General features: G+C 44.7%; 1 protein-coding gene across 5 annotated transcripts in view; it reads right to left on the reverse strand.

Annotated features, from left to right (window-relative positions):
• Positions 1–1039: 1039 nt before the first annotated feature.
• FNIP1 (folliculin interacting protein 1) overlaps positions 1040–25829 on the reverse strand; it is a 72015-nt gene continuing 47225 nt past the window's right edge. For 2 of the 5 annotated variants that reach the window (XR_014229506.1, XR_014229507.1), the window contains 12 exons: positions 24769–24852; positions 23730–23801; positions 22850–22985; positions 22097–22298; positions 21204–21289; positions 14577–14723; positions 12427–12596; positions 8443–9868; positions 7916–8084; positions 5832–6029; positions 4989–5443; positions 4241–4329 (listed from right to left, as the gene is read on the reverse strand). Coding sequence is in view for 2 of the 5 variants with exons in the window: in XM_082324507.1 (XP_082180633.1) it covers positions 4251–4329; positions 5328–5443; positions 5832–6029; positions 7916–8084; positions 8443–9868; positions 12427–12596; positions 14577–14723; positions 21204–21289; positions 22097–22298; positions 22850–22985; positions 23730–23801; positions 24769–24852 (2885 nt within the window). In the remaining 3 variants the exon portion in view is untranslated. Of the gene's footprint in view, positions 4330–4988; positions 5444–5831; positions 6030–7915; positions 8085–8442; positions 9869–12426; positions 12597–14576; positions 14724–21203; positions 21290–22096; positions 22299–22849; positions 22986–23729; positions 23802–24768; positions 24853–25829 lie in introns of all 5 variants that reach the window. The other 3 variants (XM_082324507.1, XM_082324508.1, XR_014229505.1) reach the window with 3 other exon arrangements.

The raw sequence follows: 25829 nt of genomic DNA on the forward strand, positions 1-25829 counted from the left end.
AAAAAAAAAAAAAAAAAAGCAGCAGCCTGGTAACAGGTATCTTTTTACAAGACAGGACTTGGCAGGTGCCAGTGGAAATCCTAGAAAGCTCCGGTCTGGTAAGCCTGGCTGTGCCGCACGTGGGATCCGCGGAGCCTCCTGCCTGCAGCTGCTCTCTGCAGGACGGGGCCCGGGGCCCCTTCCCGCTGCTCGTGCCCCGTCCCGGTCCCGCGCCTCGCGTGCGGCGAGGGCACCGGGGAAGGTACGTACCAGGAAAGCAAACCACGAGAAAGCTGATCAAAAATAGTGGGTGCAGCTACTTCAGGTGAAGCAAGGTCTCCATCTTTTGCCGATTATTTATTCCCCTTCAAGAACAGAGGACCTGTATTAATCTGCATGCTCTAAAAGCCGTCGTGCACACTCTGCTACATCTTCCCAAGTTAATTCTTTTTCCCGTTGCATGATTATTCACTTTTCTTGACAGCACTGTATCATAATTTGAACTTACCGTTAATAAAGCCTTACAAAGACTTTCAATAAGCTTTATTCCTGTGCAGCAGAGCCCAGAGAGACGGAAAAGGGATTGTAACTGGGCAGGTGGGCACAAACATGGTAACTGGTAGGAGAGGAATTACAAACACTCGACGAGTGTGACAAGCTGCTTTGCGGGTAACGTTGGGAACGAACGTCCGGACCAGTGCGAAGACCAGGGCTTTACGCTTACGTCTCTTCTCCTCCTGCGAAGTCAAGCATCAGTACGGACGGGCAGGGCCACCTTCCCCTCTTACCGTCGCTTTTTGGGCCAACGACATTCGCAACTGAAGGGACGGCAAATTCAAATACGAATCCCTATTTGAAATAATTAATTCCTTACGAGACCCCGAGTGAAATGGCTGCAGCACCTCTGAGCACTAGGAAGCATGCCCAAAAGGGATGGACAGATGTCAAGCTTGAGATGGCCATAGTTTATACACTCACCAACACTCTCGTACTACAAGTATAAAAAATAGACAGAAAAACGTACCAGAAGTAAATTGACATACTGTATTTATTGCACAAATTTCCCCTAAAACTGGGAATGGTTATTATAATACAAGTGCACATCTTGGGAAATATATACAAAAACAGAAGAGATAACAAGTATGTACATTTTACCCAGCATTTTACAAGTACCACCATCTAAATAATTTAGAGAAAGCAAAAAATTGTCATAAAACATCTATAATAACTAATAGGGAAAACATACGCAAGGTGTAAAATCCTTTCTTTTAAATATTTTTTGTTCTTAGCAGCCCAGTGTTTGCCAATTGCAACAACAACAAATTTGCTAATTTGTGTGCCTAGTACACTTAGTTTTCAGCCCGAAAATTAAGACATGTTAATGGAGATCGGTAATAGTGGAAAAAAGAAATCAAACATTAGTTTTCTATTCACATAAAACAAATCGCGATATACTTTGTAAAAGTCGACGCTATCGTCCTACAAAAGATCCCTTTTTGTATTATTTAACAAATAGACTTACGTACCACTTTGTTCGTGTACCCTAAAAGTTAACTTACAGAGTAACTTCCCGTCACGCAAGGGTTTTGGCTGCGCTTTGACTACAATACTGCTACTGCTGGAGGGCCGCCGCCGCGCCGAGAGTCCCGGGGGCTCTGCGGGGACCCGCGCCGGCGGGCGGAGAGGAGGAAGCCGCACCTGCGGCCGCTTCGTCTGGGACCGACTGAACGCATCGTTACGACGACGTTAACGGGTTGTGTTAGGCAGAAGACGGCAGAGAAGGGTGCCACCGAACAACCGCCTTTTTCTCCTTCTCAAGTTAACACTCATTTCAAGCTGCGCGAGGGCCTTTCTTGAGAGTCAAATCCATTTGAAAGCAATACCCACAGCTCACCTAATAGCGGTGAAATGGAGGAGACCGTAGTATTTTCCTGTAAGGATGCGTTCTAAGCACGGTCCTGGGAGGTGCCGGGCTTTCGGTGCGGCGCGCCCCAGCTACTGGGGCATGTCCTAGGGATGAGCCCACGGCAGGATCCTCCCCAGCGGCGAGGGCAGGAGCGCATCCTCGGGGCTCCTCCACCGGGACCACAGCGCCAGCACCCGGCAGCGCTAACGTCGTCAGGTTACAACTGCAAATCTATGTACAATGTTCAGAATCGTAACTATTGGCTGGATAACGTATTATAGCAAAGAGTTAAAAATTCATATTCTGAGCTCGATCCTATATTTCATTAAAAATGTGTTTACGCAACTGGGCCCCTACATTTTGTGCTCATTCCAAAAGCCAGATGTAATAGAATTGTGTGGTGAAGAAAGGACATTTGAAGAATAGGGGAGAAACATATCCTTAGATCACATATTAAACACAAGTTTCTTCCCTGCAGCAGTCAGCGTTAGATTTTTATATACAAAAGAGTGTCAAACGACACTGCCTATATTAACGTTTGGTTTACTTACTAACGTAGACTCAGTCCTACATGGAAAGGGGTGTGGGTTTGCCGTGTAGATCTTCCCTGGAACAGAGTCTTAAGTTACAGATTTTAAATATTACTGAAAAAACACTCTGGGTGAAATCCTGGCCCCAGCGAAGGAAGGGAGGAGAGTTTTGTCATTGACAGCGGTGGGGCAGGGATCACTCCTATTGTTTTCAAGTTTATCAAATGGTTAAAATAGATTTGTATTTAAAATAACTCTGCAAACAATAGCAGGCGTGCTATACTATTGAAAAGATGATTACAGAATGACATATTTATAGAACTGTTTATAGAGTTTAGCGACCAAGTGAACATGTATCTCCTACTTCTGCGGGTAATCCATGAATTTCGATATACTGAACGCAATCGATGAAAACAGAACCTAAAAATCAGCAACATTAATTGGCTGCTAGGACAAATACGCCAAGAAAAGCCTATAATGAAGTGTCCAGTTAAACTGAGGTAGTAGAGCCTTTGAAAACATAATCCAGCTACCACTGTGTATTTACATTACTTACACCAGATTGGGTCCATCAGCTATTCGTACAGCTATTGTATATACAATGACAAAACAGTGATGGCTGAGTAGAGGAGAAATGCTGAGAATAAAATAAACAAGAGGTCCTGCTGGTAATTACACAAGTGAGTAGAAAAGGGATTAGAGTCATCTGCATCGAGGGTATATTTGTCAAAAAATAATTTTGATATTACTATACTATGGTGTAATCAATATTCATTTTTTGTAGAATGCTTTTAAAAAATATATCAATTAGTTACCTGAGCAATTAAGGGTAATAGTCTATTCATTTTTTCCCCAATGCTTTGGTACAATTACTTCTTGTTCATTATTTCAATAGCTGACTGACTGCTGTAAAAAGAATATGATGTTGCAAGAACATTAGAGACCATAAAAAAGTTAGAGGTAATAGTCAAGTCATTCTGGGGACCCCACGGGGAAATTTCAGCCAACGTTCTCTTTAGATTTTTTTTTTTTTTTTTTTAACGTTTTGATTACGTTGTGGAAGAAAAGCATCACTTAGTATAAAGCAACATTTAAACATTATAAACATTTAATACTGGTTATGACATCCGGCCAAGAAAGAGAATCTCCGTCGCTAGTTTGTCTGTTGGCCTCTTCCTCCCTCCTCCCTGTCCCCCCCACGCCCCCCACTGTTCCCTCTCCCCAGGAGAAAGATCATAAATAAATTTTGGAGCTGAGTGTCATTAATAAGCTTTTTACAAAACAAACCAGCCCCCCAACCCCTGTTCTTCCTCTGGGAAGCATCCAGAATTTGACTACGACATGAAAAAGTAGAAGTTGTTTACAAATCATTGCAGCTTGAGAATTACAGATCTTAACGAGATCCTAATCAGGAGAAGCCAGTCTGAAGACAGCTGCTGCATTCTCTTGTTAAGTTTATAATTGGCGATAGCATCATGTAGTTCTCAAAGCAGTTTTTCCTCGCATTCCCCGGTATAAATTACAGTTAGCCACTGTGGCAGAAACTGATAAAAAATGCAGGATCTTCAGCTTTTGCTAAAATCTTTGCTTCTCTGTGTTTGAAATCTCGGGCTTACTCATTTTTCTTTTTTTCCTTTCTTTATCCTTTTTTATAAATGACGGAGTGGGAGAGGAAAAGTCTCCAACTGTTTGTGTAATGTGCAGTCACATATGGAGGTGCTGCAGCTCAACGAGCAGTTTGTTTCAGTTACTTCAAAGAGAAAGGAGCCAGAACAAGTTGTTTTCCACTTTGTTTCCAGAGGGGAAAAAAGTCAACGTCTGTGGCCTCTGGCATTTTAAAGTAGTATCTGGGCAACATACGGAGAGTGAGTGCTTGCTACAGCTGCCAGTAAAGGGAGGTCGCTGGATTCAATCCTAAAAGGAAGCAGAAGAGTCACATTAAATCTAACCCGAAACGTAGCTGGGCTGAACACGTGCGTTAGTAACCACATTGCCTGCTCAAGCCCAAGTGTTTGTGCTTGGGCCGCGAGTGTGTACAGCTCCGAGCGGCAGGACATTCTTCAAGTAAAATGGAAGCCAGTTACGCCCTCTCCTAACGCGGCGCTGCCAGCTGGGTTACACACTCCAGCCACCAGACTGTTTGTAACATCCCCTCCAGACGTGCCTGCTCCCACTGTCAACGCAGCCTTAGCTCCTACCTGCCTCCTTTGCGTTTTATTTTTTTTTTATTTCCACCGAGCTAACAAACTGGTGAGAAAGCAGATGGAGGGAGGAAAAACAGCAGATTCCTTCCTACCGTCAAAGTAAAGGGAGCGATAGCTGGGGGACAAAGCACAGGAGCAGAGGACTAAGCTAAACTACTTCTGCAGCTAGCGAGGAAGCCCTGGCACCGTGCTGCAGCTCACCCCGCTGCAGCTGCTCCCCCAGCTCCAGCTCCACACATGCTCCGTGTGCCTTCCTGCTCACCCGGTACTCCTCTGCATCAAAAGATATTCAGAGCCTTCCTATAAACACCCCTTAAATAGCTGCTCTGCCTGTGCCCCACACCCACAGAGAGGTATTATGTGCCTTACATGACCCAGAGGGTGTTTTCTGCCATGTAGGGAAAGTCAACCTGGAGGAATCAGGTGCCCCACGTTGTTCAGTGATGACTGACCAACTAAGGAAGGAGTCTGATAAGCTCTGGAGTGCTGAGCCCATCTTCCTGCCCGGAGGGAAGAGAGAAAGGCTGGGGGATCCTCGGGATCAAGCAATGGCTAAGGAGGAGCCTGCGGCCATGGGTGATTTATGCCACACTACGGTTCCAGTCCCATTTAGGAATCCATTTCACTGTGCTTAGAACAAGCCCAGGCGGAGGATTTGGCACCAGGAAACCCAGGGCAGCACTGCTCGGAGGAAGTTTGTGATCGTACCCCAGCACCATGCCCAGCTCCTTGACGTGAACTCTCATCTGGCCCTTGAGATACTCGGACAGCATCTTGCTTTTGAAATAGAGCTCCTGCAGCCGATCTTCCAGGTGCATAACACACTAGAAAGCAAAGGAGTCGTGTTAGGGAGAAGAGAGTGCTACATCTAAACTGCACCCAGCCTCGGAGCAAACAGCACAGACCCCATAAGTCTATTGCCTTTCCTGTGGCCGTGTCTAGGTGAATAATTAGTAAGATGTACACTGGCAAGGCTCTAACTTTTAAGCAGAAGCCTTTGATTGCATGTTAAATCAGAATTAATGCGACAGTTGTCTTGATTACAGAGTAACATTTAAACGGACAGCTCAAACAGCTACATCAGGGGATGCCCTGGCTACTAACATTGTGACTACGGATAAATAAACTAGGCAGAACCTTGCAACCTCTTTAACCTATGAAGTGAAAGGATGCTTTAAAAACGTCACCCTCTCGATTGTCATTCATACTTACAAAGTTTGGAGATAAATTATGCTTGTAAAGCTGAAGAGTGGAATGAAGCAGGTTGGAGATGAGACTCGAGACTAACACTTCTTTTCCCAGCTTATTATCAATCATTCGTCTCTGGCTACTGGCCACTTGCACCGTCCATTTGTCTGTGTCTGCAATAATGCAGACGGCTTCTGCAATCGGTTCATCCAGAACAGGATGCTAGAAACAAAAAATGAATAGCAGGACCCTGAGAATGACAAATGACAACGGTCTTTTCACAAAACGTCGCCACCCTGGATAGCAGGGATGGCATCCCAGACACTGCTTCATCTAAAATACAGTAACATGCGCTAACATTGCGTTCCATCTATTAAAAACAGAGCTTTATTGTAAGCAAGGCACAGTCTTAGAAGGACAGTCGCTATTTTACATTCTCTTCCAGGCTTGAAACCATGTCACTGGCTGACAATTAAATCGTTTGATATTTGATATAAAGAGTTCTGACGTATCTAAAATACATTTTAAACCCCTAAAACTGAAAGTACCAAAACCCCAACATGCTGTTCAACATGGCAGTGTTAACGAGGTTGGGTTTATTCCCAGTTGTCACCGGTTTCCCTTTATGGGAGGGCCAGCAGAGGGAGTCAGGGACCAAGCCTGCACCCAGCTCCTCCATTCCTTCCAAGTAGCATTTCACCTCTCTAAAGCCATGGAGGTTTTAAAAAGGGAGTATTTGCAACTCCACTGTCCTTCCCCAATACCTTTGTTGGGCTGCACCTCTTTCCAAAGAGTCCCACGGGGACTTGACACAGGGCTAGGATGCAGTTATTATTTTACTTGAAGATAAGCATATAAAATCTTGCTCGGTCCTTTTGTATCCTCTCAATCTTTGACTTTTGCAACTGAAGTTTAAGTCTGCTGATGACATGCACCGCTATTAGGTTATATTTCAGATAAATCTGTTTCGTAGCAGCAGCTACCTCACACTGCTGCCTCTGTTGCCTGAAGTTCAATTACACTTCACAAATGGCTTAAATATTCAGCCTAAAACACGATGGCTTAAAACAGCGCCTAGAACAGCCAGGCAGGGAGCGAAACTGCCCCCCGCAGGGCTGGGCACGAGGAAAGGGGCAGTAACGCGGGGAACGGCCGCAGGAAGGGCGGCTGTGCCGTCTGCGCGAGGTGCGACGCACGGCAGTACCTCGAGGGGCGTGGAAGAAGGGGACATTTTGGAGGCTCCCGGGGAGCGCTCAGAGAAGCAGACTGCCCGCTCCCCAGCCTGCGCGCGGGTCTTTCCCCATTCCCTTAGAATTAACTAGAGGGGAGCAGAATCGCGCTTTTCAGTGACAGCCTGCTTTCCACCTCTCCTGGTGACTATAAAAGGGGTGGGAAATACCACGCTTCCCATTCATGGCCCAGTTCATCTAGGGAAAAGCTTCTGTGGAGGAGATGATTTCCAGCACACATGAGAAGTGTGAGTAACCTACGGACAATTATCTTTATATTGGTTTCTCCTTTTTCAATGAAGCCTGCACTATCGGATGCTTTGACTACAATCCTAAAAAAGGAGTAATGTCCCCAAAATACTGAGCATTCCTGATGGCTTCTCCGCAGAGAACACGTTCTGCCCCACAAGTAGCAGCACGTTGGTTAGACGTGCACGGAAAGAGGAGGGAGCAAAGGGAGCTTCTGCACAACCACTGCAGCAAGACCGTGCCCGGGAAGAGATGCACAGCAACCTCAGCGTTTGGTCTTGTTTAACATCATTCCATCCTGTGGGCTTGCAACCATCAGCAGGCTGACATGCCTACAGGAGATGATGATTTCCCTACAGCTTAGCACAGAGATCCGTCTTCCCAAGGGCACAAGCCTCTCAGCTGGCTTCAGTGGGGGTCTGAGTTTTTGCGCTCCAGATTTGCAGTGAAATACCCATGTTTTTCAGATACGTTAATTGAGAGAGAAGAAAAAAATTGGTGACCTGGGACTGGAGAAAACTGAAGAGAGCTGTGACAGTAAATATTTCCACTTCCAGCAGGTTTGTAAATTCAAAAACATTTGCCTTTCCCTACTGTGACAAATACATTTACCAAATATAGCTTAATTACCTGCACAGCATGAGACAAATCTGACACCAAACAGTGCCTCAGCTTTTCATCGCTTCCTATTCCTTGCAAAACAAAGTCAGGGACATAAGACGAACAGTAGCCACCTAGTAAGGATCTTCCAAAATTGGCAATACTGGGCTGGACAGAGTTCACTTCAACTAATTTTGACCTGCAAGAAAGGCATATCAAAGAGATGTACAATAGTAAACAACAAATTCAGCTCACAGCTGCATTTTCACATTTATCATCTCTCTTCTAACTTCCATTCAAGCACTTTTTAAAAAGAAAGAGTTTAAAGTCAGCTTTTGCAGTCAGCCCATTGTGGAAGAAAAGGATGCAAGCCAAGATCGCAATGCACAATTAATATTTTTTTCCAGACCACTGATCTCTATATTCTTTTACAACCAGCAAGCTCAAGAGACACTTTTCCAACCACTGATGCCAAGTTAGGCTACATTCCTCCAAACATGTGACATGAGAAGAGGCTCTATCTTTTTTAGGCTCTATTACTGCTGAATAGTACTTACCCAGGGAAGGGAATCTCATATTCTTCTGCCCAATCTTCTTGCTCTCCTCCATAATAGTTACCGCTTGGTCTAGTTAGATCATGACCTGTATCCTCACTTTCACTGTCACCCAGAGCACTATCTGAACTCTCATTTCTTGGAATGTCCCAATCAATTCCTGGGGCGACTTTTTTCTCTACATTTTCTCTGTCCCCATGGGGGACACGAATAGAGATTTTCTCTCTTTGGTCCTGCTCATTAAAGCAGTTTTTGTAGGTCTCTTGTCGAACAGAGTCCATAAATTTACAAAACTCACTAGGTGGTTTGCTAGTTTTTGTACACAGCTTTTTAGAAAACTCTATACTACTGTTGTGAGCAAGAAGGTCTGTAGCTGCTTGCCCTGGAATATCATCAATAGTCCGGGTTTCAATTGAACTGTCATCAGTAAAATATTCGTCAAACAGACTCATGCTCTCAGCGTTGTATGGGTTTGGATTCCAGCTCTGATGCTCACTAGCAACTTGAGGGAAGGGTTCAGCTGTCCCACAGTCTCTATTTTGGTCCTCAACAGTTTGTTTAGCTTCACAGTTCTGATCAGCAGACACTCCTTCCTCCGTTGCTGGCGGGCTGTGATGCCTAGCAATTTGTTCCGCTACTGCCTGACTTCTGAGTTCGATGTCTGAATCAGGTGACATAGAATCTCCGATGAGGAAAGTCACCTTTGTCTGAGCTTCGGCAGCACTGCAAGGAAACTCAGCGCAGAAGAGCTTATCCGGCGGCTTCTTTTCCACAGCAATACCGGGTGACCTTGTTACACTGACCGCCTGGTTGCCCGATTCCAGCGAGTCTTTGTTCCTCCACACGTCTGCTGTTGGCTCCAAACCAGATTCCGTCACTACACGTTTTTCTGGTGAAGCTGACCCTGTGCACACCACGGTCTCTGGTTTTGTGTCCAGGCAGGGTCTCGGTTGCTTAACATCAACAGCATCTTCCTGGCAATCGTCAGGAACAATAGTTCTGTTCTCATCTGAAGAAGTTTCCAGCTCTACTTTAGGAGTGTTTTGCGCATCTTCTCTCTCTTGCTGTGAAACACCTTCGATGTTTTGTGCAAGGGAAATTGGACATTTGCAGTATTTACAGTTACAGTTAGGAGTTCTCATTTCTTCAGACTCCGTCGGTAGCAAGTTGCCCCTGTTCTTGTGCATTGTGACAAGCACATACTCAGATTCTTCTACTTCTCCTTTCTCCAGTGTGGTAGTTATAACAGTTCCAGGCATGACAATGGCTTCATCTTCCCCATTCTCTAGAAGATGCGTCTCTTGAAGTTCAGAGCATCTGATGAAGTAAGTAAGGAAATAAAGCAATCTCTGTACCAGGTCATGCCTTTTGCCAACCACAACTGTTTTCGCTAATCTCACAGGTGATCCAATAGCCCCATACAGGTCACCTAGAACAGGAAAGAAAACAGATGATTATTTTTCATCCTTAAAATAAATTATTCTTCTAACAGACAATTGTTGTGGCCAGTTTTCAAAGGCCAGGTCTACAACAGAAAAATACTAAAGCAGAAGAGTGAGGACAGCTATGCTAGTATTTTGTTTTCAATACAGAGAATCCCAAAGATGCTGTTGGTATCGTATGTAAGGTGACACGCTGGTCAGGGAGACATCTGATCTCACATATTAGGGAGCATTCGCACCACCTAACTTCAGTGCCTAGCTTTGGAGGCTCGTCTCCTGGGTTCCTTATATAGTCATGGGAGAGAGAAGGCATCTGCTCTGAATTACCCTGCATAGTCTGGAAACAGGGCTCAACTTTTACACGCCAAGAGAAAGCTGTAAGGAGAAACAAACCTATGCCAAGAACGAGGGCAAAAAGTGACAGTGGTGGGTGCATAGCTGAAGCCGACCTTCTTCTCTTCCCTCTCCTTGAGTTCTACCATGGGTTGTTTTGACTGCACTCCATGTTCACCTGGGGAAGTGCCTGTGCATGTGTTGTTCTGGAGGTATTAGGGCACTGCATGAATGCAGGGATGGGGGGACAAGGGATCCAAGAGGCCTCGAAGGCCAACCTAACCACAGTGGATCCTTTGAGTCCCATGAACTCTGAAATCAAGTCTTCTTGCCAAGTCCCTAGCCATTCCTGCCTATACCAGAATAGGGCAACCTCGCAAAACTTTCCTTTCCTTTCCCTTCCCTTCCCAAATTCCATGAGAGTTTGTGTGCAGAGCAGGACAATCTGACCAGAGAGCAGGAAGCTCATCTCCTCTTCTCTAGTGAGCAATGAGAAGACAGTATGACTAGCTACTCAATCAACTAGGCTTTGAGACCTTACCCAGGGGGTTGCCTAGCCATGATTTCCTGGACTATGTCACTCCTTTGCCTGTTGTACTGAGAGTATGTTCATTTCTTATCAAAAGATGGATTTCCTTGATTTGCTCATTCCAGAACCAGACTTATTGATAGCAGCATCCCAAAAAATAAAAACTGATTTTCCTTATAAAGGGAGGACCAGAGGAATCACAGAATGGTTTGGGTTGGAAGGAACTTTAAAGATCATCCAGTTCCAACCCCCCTGCCATGGGCAGGGACATCTTCCACCAGATCAACTTGCTCAAAGCCCCATCCAGCCTGGCCTGAACACTTCCAGGGATGGGGCATCCACAGCTTCTCTGGGCAACCTGTGCCAGTGCTTCACCACCCTCACAGTGAAGAACTTCTTCCTTATTATCCAATCTAAATCTACCCTCTTTCAGTTTAAAGCCATGACCCCTTGCCCTGTCACTCCATGCCCTTGCAAAAAGTCCCTCTCCAGCTTTCTTGTAGGCCCCCTTCAGGTACTGGAAGGCTGCTATAAGGTCTTCTCCCCAGAGCCTTCTCTTCTCCAGGCTGAACAACCCCAACTCTCTCAGCCTTTCTCCATAGGAGAGGTGCTCCAGCCCCCTGATCATCTTCGTGGCCTCCTCTGGCCTCACTCCTACAGGTCCATGTCCTTCTTATGTTGGGGACCCCAGAGCTGAACGCAGTGCTCCAGGTGGGGTCTCATGAGAGTGGAGTAGAGGGGGAGAATCCCCTCCCTCGACCTGCTGGTCCCGCTTCTTTTGATGCAGCCCAGGATACGGTTGGCTTTCTGGGCTGCAAGTGCACATTACCAGGTCGTGTTGAGCTTCTCATCAACCAACACCCCCAAGTCCTTCTCCTCAGGGCTGCTCTCAATCCATTCTCTGCCCAGCCTGTATTTGTGTTTGGGATTGCTCCGACCCCCGTGCAGGACCTTGCAGTTGGCCTTGCTGAACTTCATGAGGTTCACACAGGCCCACCTCTCAAGCCTGTCAGGGTCCCTCTGGATGGCATCCCTTCCCTCCAGCGTGTCAACCGCACCACACAACACCACTTGGTGTTGTCAGCAAACTTGCTGAGGGTGCATTCAATCCTGCTGTCCATGTTGCCAACAAAGATGTTGAACAGCGCCAACAAAGATGTTGAACTGACCCCTGAGGAACGCCACTTGTCACTGGTTTCCACTTGGACATCGAGCTATTGACCGCAACTCTTTGAGTGCAACCATCCAGCTAATTCCTTATCCACTGAGTGATCCATCCGTCAAATCCATGTCTCTTCAATTTAGAGACAAGGATGTTGTGCAGGACAGTGTCAAATGCTCTGCACAAGTCCAGGTAGATGATGTCAGTTGCTCTTCCCTTATCCTCCATCATCACCAGGGCAGGTGACCTTAGGAGACGTGCCACAGATGACTAAAGAGGACTTTACTTTTTGGCTGCCACTTTATAATTGATAATGCCTTAAGAAATTACAGCACAGATAAAAAAAATACAGCAACCACCTCAAAGCTTGAAATACACACTTTTGTCTCTTTTTGAATAAAAACAAAAAAATTTAACCTGGGGGGGGAGGGTGGGGGAAGTAACAAGCATCCATAAAAACCACCGCACGCATACCCATTGATGTAAAGCAGTTGGATGGTTTAGAGATGTTTGCCACCTACCGAGCTGTGCCCACAGTGGGTTGTACGGATGAGTTTTGGCCAGCATGTCCACGCTCTGGGAAGAATGCTTTTCCAGGAAGATTCTTATAGGCGGCTGGCCGTTCGGCATGACGGTAGGGACCCAGGCCAAGTGGTTAGTCAGGACTGCAGTCAGTAAAGCTGGTAAAAACCTGAAAGCAAAATGTTCAACACTCAGGATGTTAAACTGACAGCAGTTCTACAGTCTATATGGATCAACAATTGCAGAAACAACCTAACAAAGCTGGCAGATATCGTCCCTTCGGTCTTGGTTCTTTGGGGAGAAAAGAGAGGGCTGTACCCTCCCTCCCACCCCTGCAAAGCTCTTTTTTAGAACACACATTTAAAGTAAAATGAAATATTTTAAACTTGTGGCATCTCAGTTCCTCTGTTTGGCAATAATTATGAGACTTCCTATTTTGCAAGCTTTATGTTGTAAAACATCTCAAACCCAACTTACTTTGTTCGCTGTAAGAAAACAGTGGCACTGTGGCCTCTATACTCCAAGAAGGTCCCAGACCCTTAAGATCTCTGACTATTGATGAGAAGGAAGGCTATTGCTACCAAGTCTGTAAAATAACTAGGTGCTGTAGTCTTTCATCTAACTGTTATGCAATTTCAGCACATATGGCTGCTCCTTTAAAAAAATAAAAACCCCCAAAGTTCTGTAGCTCAGCCAGAAAGGCTGTGTCCTTACACTGGCAAAACAGTTTTCACAAGCTAAGCAAGTAAGGCAAAAAACCTTTCTGAAAAATGTTAACTATGTGATTTACTGTAACAATAGAGCCTGGTTTCTGCTCCGTGGAGGGAAGACCTTCCCTCCCAGTCCCTTTCCTGGCAGGAGGAGTGTGCAGAAGCACGGCCCAAGAGCCTCCCGCACGCCGACAGATGGTGCTGGCGGCCGCTGCAGTGCATCAGGTGCCCAGGGAGCAAAACAGTCCAACGCCGCTGAGCCTCAAAATAATGCTATCTGAATAGTCTACAAGCATCAGGAACCCTACAGCTTAGATTTAGCCCCATTTCCTCACTGGAGACAGCCAAAGGAGGAAAGGAGATTTAAAACCGGATTGAAAAGGATATTGGGCTTGATTTTGCTCTTGCTTCCATCAATGTAAGTCTTAGTATATTTAAAATAAAGCAAGCAAACAAACCCCAACAAATGACCGTTTAAATGTAACCAAGATGAACAGGGCTCAGAATGGCAGGGACCAAAGGGGCTAATCCCAGGGAAAAGCTTCCACTGCAGCACAAACTGATTTTAAGAAAATATATTTGAACCCCTCATGACTCCCTACGGTTTCTCCCATTGCACTGCAGCAGAAGGTGGATCACCCTGACTGCCAATTGTCACCCTCCCACCTGGGGGAGAGAAAAGATGACAAGCCTGGTGGCAAAGCTGGAAGACGGTGAGCAGCAGCCCCTTCCCCTGCAAGCAACCACCCCTTCCCCACCCTGCAGAGTGCAGCTTCCCAGGAGCTAACAGCTGGTCTTTCAGTGCCATTCCCACTCAAACTTCACATGTTTCTGCTCGTTTTAGGACTTAAATGGAGCCAAGCGCTTTAAAAACTTCCCCTATTCATGCCCTGGGGAAAGAGGATGAAGTGTTGACAAAAGAGTAAATTTATCAGATTCTCCCGAGTTTATCAAGAACATTCTCTTTCTCAATTTTTAACAACCGCTCACGGCTTTGTCCCGAGGGCAGAAAGGTGAGTACTAATGAAGCACACAATTTCTTTAGTGGCATTTTACAGAAGTCAGGTTTAAGAGCAATTTGCGGTCAGACAGTATTACAGACATGGCTGTTACTGAACGTCTAACCTTGCTCATCATATGATAACTGATTTTGAAAGGCAGATTAATGCATTTCATAAGGTATGTTCACCCCCTTCCAGACATACACACCCATCACGCGCTTCCTATGGACATGTTTCAAATGTTTAGCCTCTACCAAGATTTAGAGGATTGTGGGGAAGCAGGCATTTAATGAGATACTTTTTTGTTGTAGAAAGAAGATATTCATGGATGGTCTTTTGATTCTTTGATTACCCAGATTTTAAAACCAGATTCAAAAATTGGTTTGAAATACAAAGGCATAAACACACATGTAATTTAACAACTGAAATCCACCATACTGGTTTTTAGAAGCATTTTCCATCAAGAAAGTGAATTCCTTCATGAAGCGATGGCAAAGCTGGTTCTTTTCTGGTGTCCCCGACATCATAGTAAGCCAGACAGGCTCCCCAATCCGTGGCATTGTGTAGAGATTGCAAATAGTCGTTCTAGAAAACAAAAAATCCAGAAGACTATACAAAACAACGAAAGGCAGAGATCCCTGTTCAGAGTTTACTGCAACATTTAGTTCCAGCTGTCATTTCTATCAGAAACAAAATTTCTCTCATCAACGATTCTCCAAACCATGTTGTTCAATAAATAGTATGAATTCACCCTTCCACCTCAGAGAGTTAAGGTTCTTCATGCATGTACCTGAACTGATCCCAAGCACAGTAACATTCACTGTCAAAAGTCAAGAGCTGCCCTGTTCCGAATGGAGAAGAAATGAATTATTTTTTCTTGTTGTTATCTCCCTGCCTTTTCTCCATTTCATTCAACATGTAAATCCTCCATAGTTCTGCTTAATTTATGACTAGGGCAAGTTTATGTGTATCTGGCTTATACCTTAACGTCCTCCTTGCTTTCAAAAATTGGTGTATCTCCAGGCCAAACCCACCAAAGTGTGGATTTGTAGAGAAGGTGACCAGGTTACCTTTTTAGCTTTAAATAAAGCGTATGAGAGTCAAAGTTACCCCACAGTTTCAAGGATTACACACCTACCCACATCCTTTTTGACTCTATGGAGGACAGTAAATATATGATTAAAACTTGGGCTCTGCACTAAAACAGCAGATTAAAACCCCTCAGATTACTGTTAAGCTCTTCTAAAATCTAAACCAAATTCTAGTTTTGTTTTAAGTACAAGGCCTACATTATGACACTATGGGAACCTGTATTTTCATCACAGTAAAAATGGAAGCCTAAAAAAACCCAAAACAACAAAGGAAATGACTGATCAATTCAGGTTTCTCCCCACCTAATGCACTATTTTTTTTAGAAGAGATCTTTTTGTTTCACAAGAAAGAGATTTACATTATCCCATTATCCCTAGTACCACCCCTGATTTATGAAGATCTTCTTTGGATACGTTGGTCTAAAAATTTATAGACACTTCCAGAAGTAAAGCAATGGCTGTGCACGGCAGGCAGGCAAACACACTCAGGCAGCAGCTGCCAAATCTTCCGTGGTTTAGTGTTTAAAGTGAAACTCCCTAGGAAGCGAGTGCCCGGCACGTCAGCAGTGGAGCAGCACGCAGCGGCGCTGGTACGAGGGGCGCTCGGGGGAGGAAGGAGTTACGCCCCGGTTATTAAGCAGAGAAGAAAGCAGTGGTGACAAGACCGCCAGAGCAGCTCCCCAAAGGGCGGCAGAGGGGACCGTGCACTGTGCCGAAGTCACCGGGACTGCTCAGGAAGAAAGGGGGCGAGGGGGCAGTGGCGGTTTTTTGCCTTATTTTTTCTACCAGTTTTCATTAAATACAAAGTCCATCCTGTGTGTTCACAATAGTCAAAAGCAACCCCGTCTTCCTCAAAGGTTAGATTTTCAGACGCTCCACTGCCACAGGCACGATGGGAAAGCCAGAAAGCCGTCAGTGGGCTGGAGAGGGGAACAGTGAAGTTACCAGACCCACCGGCCCTCAGAGGGCTGGCTGTTCGCTGGCTCAGTTTAGAGCAGCCTCGGAGCTGCTCTACGTTAACCCTCTGCTGCTGGTCACCTCTTGGGAGGAAAGCACAGACTGATTACAGGCCTGGGCACAACAGTCCTGCCGGGGTAGACAGGAGTGGGGCACACAGCCAGGGGACACCGGCACGGCCGCACCGCGGGGGGAACCGGAGGGTCTCCAGCAGCGCAGCGCTCTTGGGGCACCAGGATTTCATGCCTCGGCAGTAGCAAGTTGGGACTAGAGGTGGGATTATTAAGGGAAAGCTTTCTGTTCACAGCCCATTAACTGGAGCGGATGTTAAAGAGGCCCAAAGAAAGGGAGAAACCCCAAGTCCCGGGACTTCAAAGCTCGATGAATTTCAAAGTTCAAAACAAGTACTGAAACTTACACCCCCCAAACACAGCTGACCTTAGAAGCTGATGATAAATTGCACAACTTAATGTAAAATACAGCTAATTTCTCCTTCATATGCAAACTAACTCAAGCCAAGCCTCTAGCAGCTTGGCTGTTTTGAAAAAAGAAACTACTTCTATACTAAACCCAACATATTAAAATATTTGTTTTCGTTGAAAAGATAGACCGAGTCTTGTGATTCGTTATTTACTATTCTGGTAACCCTGGCTGCATCTGCAACTGATAGTGTTTCCTCAGAGAGAGATCAGATTGCCCTGGCCGGCGGCCAGCAGGCATGTGACTGCAGTGCAGGGAACCCTCCATGCCAGCGCAGGCAGCAATGGCACAGAAACCAAGGGCAAGGATTAACTGCTTTCCAGTTCTGCAAACACAGAGGGAAAGGCTCTCCTTCCATTTATTAAAGAACAAAAACGAAAAACAAAATCCACAACAAAAAAAACACCAAAACCCTATAGGGAAGTTAACTGGATTTAAAAAATAACAAGCATTAAAAATCAAATTCACCCCTCTTGGCCATCTGCAGCAAGCAGCCCCCTCCCCTCTGCTCGCCGTCCCCCACGCACGCCAGCATCGCACAGCGGCATGCAAGGGAAAGTTCAGTTAATGAGAGACTCTGTTCTTTTGAGGGCTTGAGTACATTTAAAATGGTTTATTATTTGGAAATTCTTCTGGGATACTGAACTCCAGCCTGGAGCTTATGGGCACCTCAGCACCAGCAATGGGTGCAGCAGGCGCAGGGGCTGGGGCAGCTCCTCAGGAAACACCTTCGCATCTAACAGCGGCTTGAAACCAAACAAAGCACAGCCCAGCCAAATGAAAACGAAGATCTGAGCAAAACCCCTCCTGCAAACCCTCTGGGGTTTGTCTGCTCTGCAGGCGCAGATGGCACCGAGGCGAGCAGCCCTGCTGCTTGCAGACACGGCGGTACTTGTGGGGCCGCGGCAGCCGCCCTCCGCACGGCACGGCCCGGCACGGCCGCCGGTCAGGTGTTGTGCTGCTCTCCGCTTCCTGCTTCACCCTCACCCAAACGCACCCGCAGACCTCCCCGGCCTTTGTCCTGCGTTTTAGTACCAGTCCGAGACATCTTCCCCCTGGTGCTGTACAAACCAAACGAGCCAGATGGCTCCTCGTGGATGAGAGCATCCCTCTGCAGCCCCCTTCCTCCCAAAGGGAAACACTTCTGACCCTCAGCGCTGTGCTGAGAGCTGCTCTGCTATTTAAGAGTTGCAATATAATGGCAAAGCTTAGCATCTCTTTAGGGATTGTTTCAAAAAAGAAAACACATTAGTGGTTTAGAAAACTCAGTTCACATGCATTTGCTCCCTATCCTCATTCCTTCCTTCCAAAGATGATTTTTCCTTAAAAAGGAAAAAGAAAACAAAGGCAATAATAGCTGCAATGAGTGCAGGAGCGTGGCTCCCCCGTGCAGGGAGCCCATGCGACTCCTGTGCCCATGCACGGGGCCAGCCTGCACTGCTGAGCAAAATGCACCACTCAGTTCACAGCAGCATAAGCTGCTTAAAAATTACTGGCATTAAATAGGATCAAATTTGGCAGCCAGAAAGTAGAGAGAGGTGTTTCCCTAGGCCTTGTGTTCAGTGTTTCCTTGCCAGTCTGCGTATTTGCCACACAGGTATTAGTCAGATGCATAATCTGTATTATCAATGTGCTGCACTGACCTCAGGGACCAGGGGAGTTGAAATGTTTATGCAAGTACAGTAGCTTATTTCATAAGTCATGTGTCTGCATAGCTGACATCTGAAGAGAGTTTTAAGCCTCTAAGTCAAGTGTTAATAGCTAAATCCATCAGTGCTTTAGAAAATTAAAAATTGCTGTAAAGTGAATAATGATGCAAGGGTAGGCCTGGAGCTGGGCACCAAACTGATGGCAAATTTATCATTAGCATCAATTTGCAGAAGCAACCTAGGCCTTTCCGAGAAAGCAGCTCTGTTTTTCCCTGGATGAAACAACAAGAGCAAAGGAAGGGGTCTGTTTTGCTATCTTTTTTCCTCTCCTTCTGTCCTCCAGTACTAGCAGGTAAATGCCTGTAAATGCCTGGCTGGCCCTGCAGCCAGCTCCTTATAACAACCCCACTTGCAGGCTAGCGGGCTGACCTACAACCACGGCACCCTCCCTGCAGAGGGGGACTTCTGGGTGGAAGGAGGCTGGGGTAACAACCATCGCACTCCCTCCTCCCTTCTCTGATCAGCACAGCAGCGTGTAGCCGGTCCCCCGTGCCCCAGTGATTTGAGGTTATTCTAATCACCAGAGGAGTGCACATCAGCTACACTTGAGAACCTCTGAAAGTCTGGGTTTTTTAAAAAATATTCTCCTAAAAAAAAAAAAAAAAAAAAAAAAAAGACTGCAATGAGTTAAACCAGCACGGGATTACGTTTTAGAAACACCAACCCACTGAAGTCAGCACCCTTCTTCCCTCCAGCACAATTTGCTAAGAGGGCAGGAATCAACACAAGTCTCAGGTTCACCAAAGGACTTGGGCTTCTGACTTCCCCGTGACTTCAGTGGGAAAGCAGACGCCTAAAGAGATAATAGCGGCCTAAATGGGTTTGCTGAACCTGTGCCAAAGCATCTTTGCATCCAGCCTTCAGTATTTAAATATGCCTTGTTTTTTCCTTACCAGACACATATTGCATTGCTTTGAAAAGCAAGTGGCTCTTGCATGTTACAGAAACGCTTTTCCCCGTGGCAGCACACACTGCCACCCCGAGATACCGCGGAGGCACGAGGACCTTGCCCGCCTGCAGGACCAGCCTGGGCTGGGGGCACCGCCTGGTGCGTACCTCTGAATGCACTCACTTAAAAAAAAAGAAAAAACAAAACCAAAAAAACCCGAGAATTGCCGAAGTCTGCTGCCCCAGGAAATTCATTTATATGAAATTAAACTGGATTTAATTTACCTCGTTACACTATTAAAGAGTAATATTTATATCACCATGGAAACCTTTGCATAAAACTGGTAGTTAGACACATGCTGCCAGTGCTGGTTACGCAAGGGCTGTGTCATGTGAACGATCGCGTCTTGCAGCGGCTCAGGAGAGTGCCAATCCTCTGCTGTCCGGTGGGACATTATTTTCCTCCTCAGCCCGACAAGAGCAGCCTTCCTCGTCCCATCCCAGCTCAGCACCGCCGAGCCTCCCTCCAAGGAGGAAAAAAGCTAGCAAGGAGGATTTGGCCTTGTGTTTTCAGGGTTATTTTTCCTACATTTGACTCGGGATACGTGCCCCTCCCCACCTCTCTGGAACTGTTTAACTTGGAAGGACAAAGGAGAATGGGCAAAGTCCACCGAATGTATCTTGAGGGGGAATGTTTTGGGGGAAGTTTTGGGAAAACAGCTGGGGGGGGGTGCTATCGGGGGGGGGGGGGCGGGAATGCAGAGCCACGGCTCTGGGTGAGAGCGGGGAGGAGAGGCAGAGCAGAGCTGGGGGGAGTGGAGGAACCACTGTGGCTGCTCGGAGTTGCTGAACTTGTCTTGGGCCCCTGGGCAGGATCGGCGGCTCCCAGCAGTCACGAGCTCCATCTGCTCCTTCTCTTGGCACTGCTTATCCCATCCACCTCTCACCGCAGGCCCACGTGCTCACTCTTCCCTGTCCCTACTGAACATATCCTCTGCCCTCCCTTGCAACCGCGCAGAGGTGAGGTTCTAAAAAATAAAAAAAAATAAAAAAAAAAAAAAAGAAGAATATCTGTGCCTTCATCCTGCAACTTGACCTAATCCATGGCATTCATGTAGTAAGTCGAATTGTAGAAAAATGAGTGAGCCCTCCCAATCCTTCGCTGTTCGGTGAAATACATCCTGATGTCAGGATTTTCTTTTTACAACATCAGAGCACTGTCTTCTATAATGTCTTTGAAAAGTAGCTCTACACTGGTTGTAAAAGGAGGCACCCTGCCACTCCCATCTGAGAGGAGATGAATCACTTGAAACAGACGGATTTCATCTTAATTCCCTCCCCATGACTTAAACTATGGAAAGAAAATACACTTAAATGCCAGGGATGTGCTTATCTGCATTACTTTGTATATTAACTGTTAAATAGAGATGCTCTGCAGGTACTGCTAGCAAGAGATTACAGTAGTGCATTTTACTGTGTGAAAAAGATAGTCCTCCTTCTTAGTAGCTGGCTATCTGCAATGCCTTTAGAGCAGAATTTGGAGCAGGGTAAAGGTATTGGTTTGCTCACACATCAGGAAAATATACACTAGAGGAAGATTTCCCTAACATGGCTTTGCAATTCTTTTCCCCCTCTCAGCGGGCCATAAAAGATAATTTAAGAGGTTGCCAGGAGCTTCATTACTACTTAAAGCACAGAAAACCTTAATCATCTATGTCCTGTTCACACTGAGCCCTGATGGATATACGCACTTGGCAAAATCTAAAAACACAAACAGATCATAATAGCTTGCTATCACCAATACCTTTATTGTACTTACTTCTGCAGAAGACTTTAGACGTTATAAGTTACTTATCCTGCGCTAAGGAGAAGATCCTTCTACAACAGACTTGAGTGCTTTTGAAGAAACAGACACAACAGATAGGAGACAAACTGCTCACCTGAATTCATTCAGGGCATCAACAATTCTGTTATATGCCAAACTCCGCTGACTGGCATCAGCTGATCTACGACTCATTTTCATAGCCTTGAAAACAATCATTAAACAGATAAGTAACACATAGCCACAGAAGCACAGAAAATGGAAAACAAAGTCATGTGTTTGACTTTATCTTTCATGCAACTAGTCATGCAAATAAATTTTTTTTAAGTGATAAAATGATGGTACAAGTGCCAACTTTCATATCTGAGGAAAGATAGGTGAGGCACATGCATTTGCAGCCTCTGCTTCTTCTGTGCTTTTCATCATTCAACGCATAAAAGGGGTCAAAGTTTTCATTGCAGTGGCAAAGTAACCACTAAGTATTTCCTAGAAGAGAGGTTTGAAGCAAATCTAACCGCACATTTGAAACTTAGATCTTTGAAAATTTCCTACACATCAGAGCCAGGGGGTTAAAAAAAAAGAGAAAGAAAAAAGCTTGATATTTATTTACAGCCTGGGATAACCTAGAGATAGGTTCTGACCCTGCAACCCACTAGACTCAGACAGAGCTGAAGTGGGGAGGTAGAGGTGGCTGTAAGAGCACCTTTCCCCCTTGGCTGATGCAGGGCTTACTGGGAGCTTACACAGCCTAGTAACTGTTGTAGCTTTCAGCCATCCCTGTAGCGTAATGCAGCATGCTCTGTCCTCACCCTGTGTTGTGCTTTTGCTAGCAATAAGAAACATCATCAAAGATGTTGTGGAGCAAAGCTCTTCTCTGGTGCAATTCCAATACCCAACAGCAAGTTGATCCCACTTTTGTAAACTAGTAACAAGAGTTAGGAATTAAATCTGACAGGGCTGGGGGGAATATACAGCAATACAAGTGCAACAATCAAAAGAGACTGTGTTTACCTGCTCTATTGCACTCTTCAGTTTGTTCATGTGACTCTCAAAAAGAGGAAAGTGTGAGAAGAAGAACTCATTAAATTTGTTGTTTTCATCTTCATCTCTTGAGAGTGAAAAAATAACTCCAATTGCTATCTTTTTCTTCCTAACAATTCCTGGGCTAGGACCCGAGCTGTCATCTGACAAGTTAAAGCTTTCATCCATGGACCTTGAAGCATGGAAAAAATAGAAAGTTAATGTAATCCACTGCTTAAAGTTGTACCTTGGCTTCCTGTGTAATTCAATTCTTGAACATTTAACTTCAGTAAAGACCTTCTGTTTACATGTGTTGTCAAATCATCACCTTTGGTAACATCCACTTTGCAATTTTTTACAAGCAACCATTAATTGATCCTGCAATCACAAAAGCTGGAACCAGATTCAAAGTGTTTGTGCGATCAGAATATGGTATTCTAGTTCTCTCCCATCTCTGCCAAGAATTTGTGTTTTGAGTAGGATTTTAGGGCTTCTTATCCTCAAAAGTACAGCCTACAGGTTTACGTTTTGCTGAAGGCTTTCTAGTTAGTGCAAAACAATGAATGCCACGAAGAAAACAGATACTAAAAAAGATCAGGCGTTGAAGTGCAGCCTGACTTACACCTCTGTAAATACCCCACAGAAAGCAACAGCAAGAGCAGATGTACATATGCAAGAGCAGAATCAAGCTGACAATGGTGGAAAATGTATGGGCAGCAACCAGCATTTTCATTCCCAGCTCACCATCGAGGGAAGACCCCATTCTCCAAGCTGGTAGTCTGACTGCGACGCCAACGCCGCTGGTAACTGCTAGCACAGCTTTTGTTAAACGAAGAGCCCGGAGATGGAAACGGAGTGATGAGCAGACTGCTAAGAGATGCTGCAATAATAAGAGGAATAAATAAAAATCTCTCCAGAAGAAAGAGCATATGGAAAATAATACCAGCAACTAAATGAAGCCCCTCAAGATAAATTGCTGTTGCTTCTTCAGTGCCTTCTCTTTTGCTTATCTATGTTTCTTATCTAAAAATAACCAATTTATAACAACAGTAACAAGATACACAAGCACTACAAGGGTGGGACAGTCCTGCAGCTTTACTTAGTAGGCAACATACAGGGTGGACCTTGCTCACCAACCCCGAGTATCGGGAAATAAATTCTTTGTGGAAAGCAGTAACGTTAATCACATCCTTTAACAGCCTTTCCAGTCCTAACCTGAAGTGCCCAACATCCTGAATTTGCGGGGGGAGGAGAAGGGTGTTGTGGAGGCGAGTTCATGTTTTAACATTACCGTCCTCCTCTATTTGGAAATGAGAAGACAAATATCATTTAGAAATGCTGAAAACTCATTTCAATATTTAATTTGGCTTGCTTATTTGCAGCATGCTTTAATAAAGTGTGCTGCTGTTCAGATTACCTCTGTGAGGTTCCTAATGCAATATCCTTGACGCCTACAACATTTGTACGTATACATATAGGTATGCATTAATGCTTATATATAACAAAACAGAACAATCACGTTTCAGCACAGCAAAAACTATTTGATGATGTCTAGACATCTCAGTGAGGAACATTACTGAATATTTTTGGAGTCTACAGGGTTAACGCATGGAACTGACATTACCAGATCTTGCTATACCGCTGTCTCTGTCCTCATTCTGCTCCCTCCCAGGCATATCCATAGGGTTGCTATGAACTGTAAAACAAGGAATACCAATTAGCAGGGGAATATACAGTTCCTTTCTTGTTTGCAGATCTCCATGTAATTAATGAAACAAAAACATGCTCATTAATTCAGATCAAGAGCACTGCACAAGGCCATCACCCAGAAAGGCTGCTTAGCTGAACAAGCCAAAACACTTATCTGAAAAGCTTGTATGTATTTTTCTGAAGTCCATACACCTATTTTAGTACAAACTAAAACTAGTACATTTTGTTTCTTTATACAGATATTTTTCAATGAAATTTTAATGTACAAAAAGGATGTTGGTACACTGGTAGTACTCAGTGTATAGACAAAAAGAACGCCAATATAAACATGGACTTCATTCATATATCAGCTTTCTCAGGTATTGTATATAATTTTAAAAGGATTTCACAATGCTCCCTTGAAGAAAATAAATACTTTTAAATTGTGAGCAGTGCATTGATTGTTCAACTAAGCCGTAAGCTGTCCAGATTCACAGTCTGCATATACACAAGATCAAAAGTGTCTCAGCCTCAATAGTCTTTAAATGTGATATATTTTACAAATATGTGTGTGAAATAAAAGCTACTTAGCCATGGAAATAAGACCCAGCCACTAAAAGCAAGAAATGTCCATTTTAAATGAACCTAGGTTAGCTTTAGTTTTTACAGTTTGGTTGAAACAAGTCCAGATCAAAATAGCTTGACACTATTGTGAAATATTATTTCCAGAAATATGAAATCCACCACTAAATATATAAGTTTCCAAAACAAAAGAACACAACCAGCCCCAGTGCTGTGCTCTGGGGGTCTAAAGTGTGTATCCAAAAAGGTAAGAGAGCAGACATCACTGTCCATTTTGTATTTAAAAAAAAAAATAAAATAAAAAAAAAAATCTTATTTCCAGGGCTAAACTACAGCGTTTTGTCACACCAGCTAGACTAGCCACACAGCACAGCACACAGCACACTGCAAACCTGCAAAGAAAGAGGCGCTCCGGATCAGGCGGAGCGGACCTTGCTCTGAGAATGCCCGCCTAGGGCTGCAAAGCTGTGAAAGACCTACATGGCAAAACGTAAAATACACATGAAAGAATGAGGTTAGTAAAGCAGAACAGTATGTAGGGAGGGGTCCAGGGCAGGGAGAAGATATAAGCCAACATAAATGCAGACTAACAGTGTGCAGGAGAACAGCTCTTAGGCTTAACAAGAACATTGATTCAAGGATACGGCTTACAGTTGAATTATGTAGTATTTATAGAATTAAAATAATAGACCCAGCTTTACACTGTCTCCCATACAAGGATGGGGTTTCTCTCTGAGGGCTTTTTTTTTTTTTTTTGTTAAGTTGAAAAATGATTAATTTATGCAGGCTCAAAGCCTAACTTGATCACAAACAGGAGATTCATCATGGAGTACAATGTTTGTTTTAACATCCACACTGGTGGGGTGGCCGAGGAACACTGTTGCTGCAGATGATGGGAGGAAGGGGGAGAAGGCAGGCCAAAATTCATCTTAGTAGAACCAACGAAAAATTATAGGCTGAAATAGTTGTTCTGAGAACAGTCAGTACATCAGTTTAGTGAAATGATCATACAGAAAATGAATGTTAGCAGTCTCAGTAGTCCATTTTAAAAGTAATACTGGATTGCAGATATACCAGGGAAATAGTGTATTTACTGTACACGGAGCCAGGAAAAATGCATGGGTATTTTTAATGAGTTAATTGCCAGTTGTTCTCCTAAATTTAAAGCTACCGCTCACTCAAAGTTTTCTGATTATACAAAACATTAAGGCTGCACCTCAGCAAAGGTCCCTTCCATTTGCTGAGGTCTTTACTCATTAAAGGAAAGGACATGACCAGTGTTGATTCTTTTTTTTTTTTTTAACCAGTGTATCTAAAAAAAGCAGCTTGTAAATAGTTCCCAACCAAAACACATAGACCCTTCTCCTATCACAGGCTGGCGAGAGCCAGTGAGTCAGGAGCAGTCTTTGCTATTGAACACAGTTGTTAGAAATGCTACAGTTACCGATTAACT

Source organism: Platalea leucorodia (assembly GCF_965183815.1).
Source record: "Platalea leucorodia genome assembly, chromosome: 11".
In the NCBI taxonomy this organism is placed as follows: domain Eukaryota; kingdom Metazoa; phylum Chordata; class Aves; order Pelecaniformes; family Threskiornithidae; genus Platalea; species Platalea leucorodia.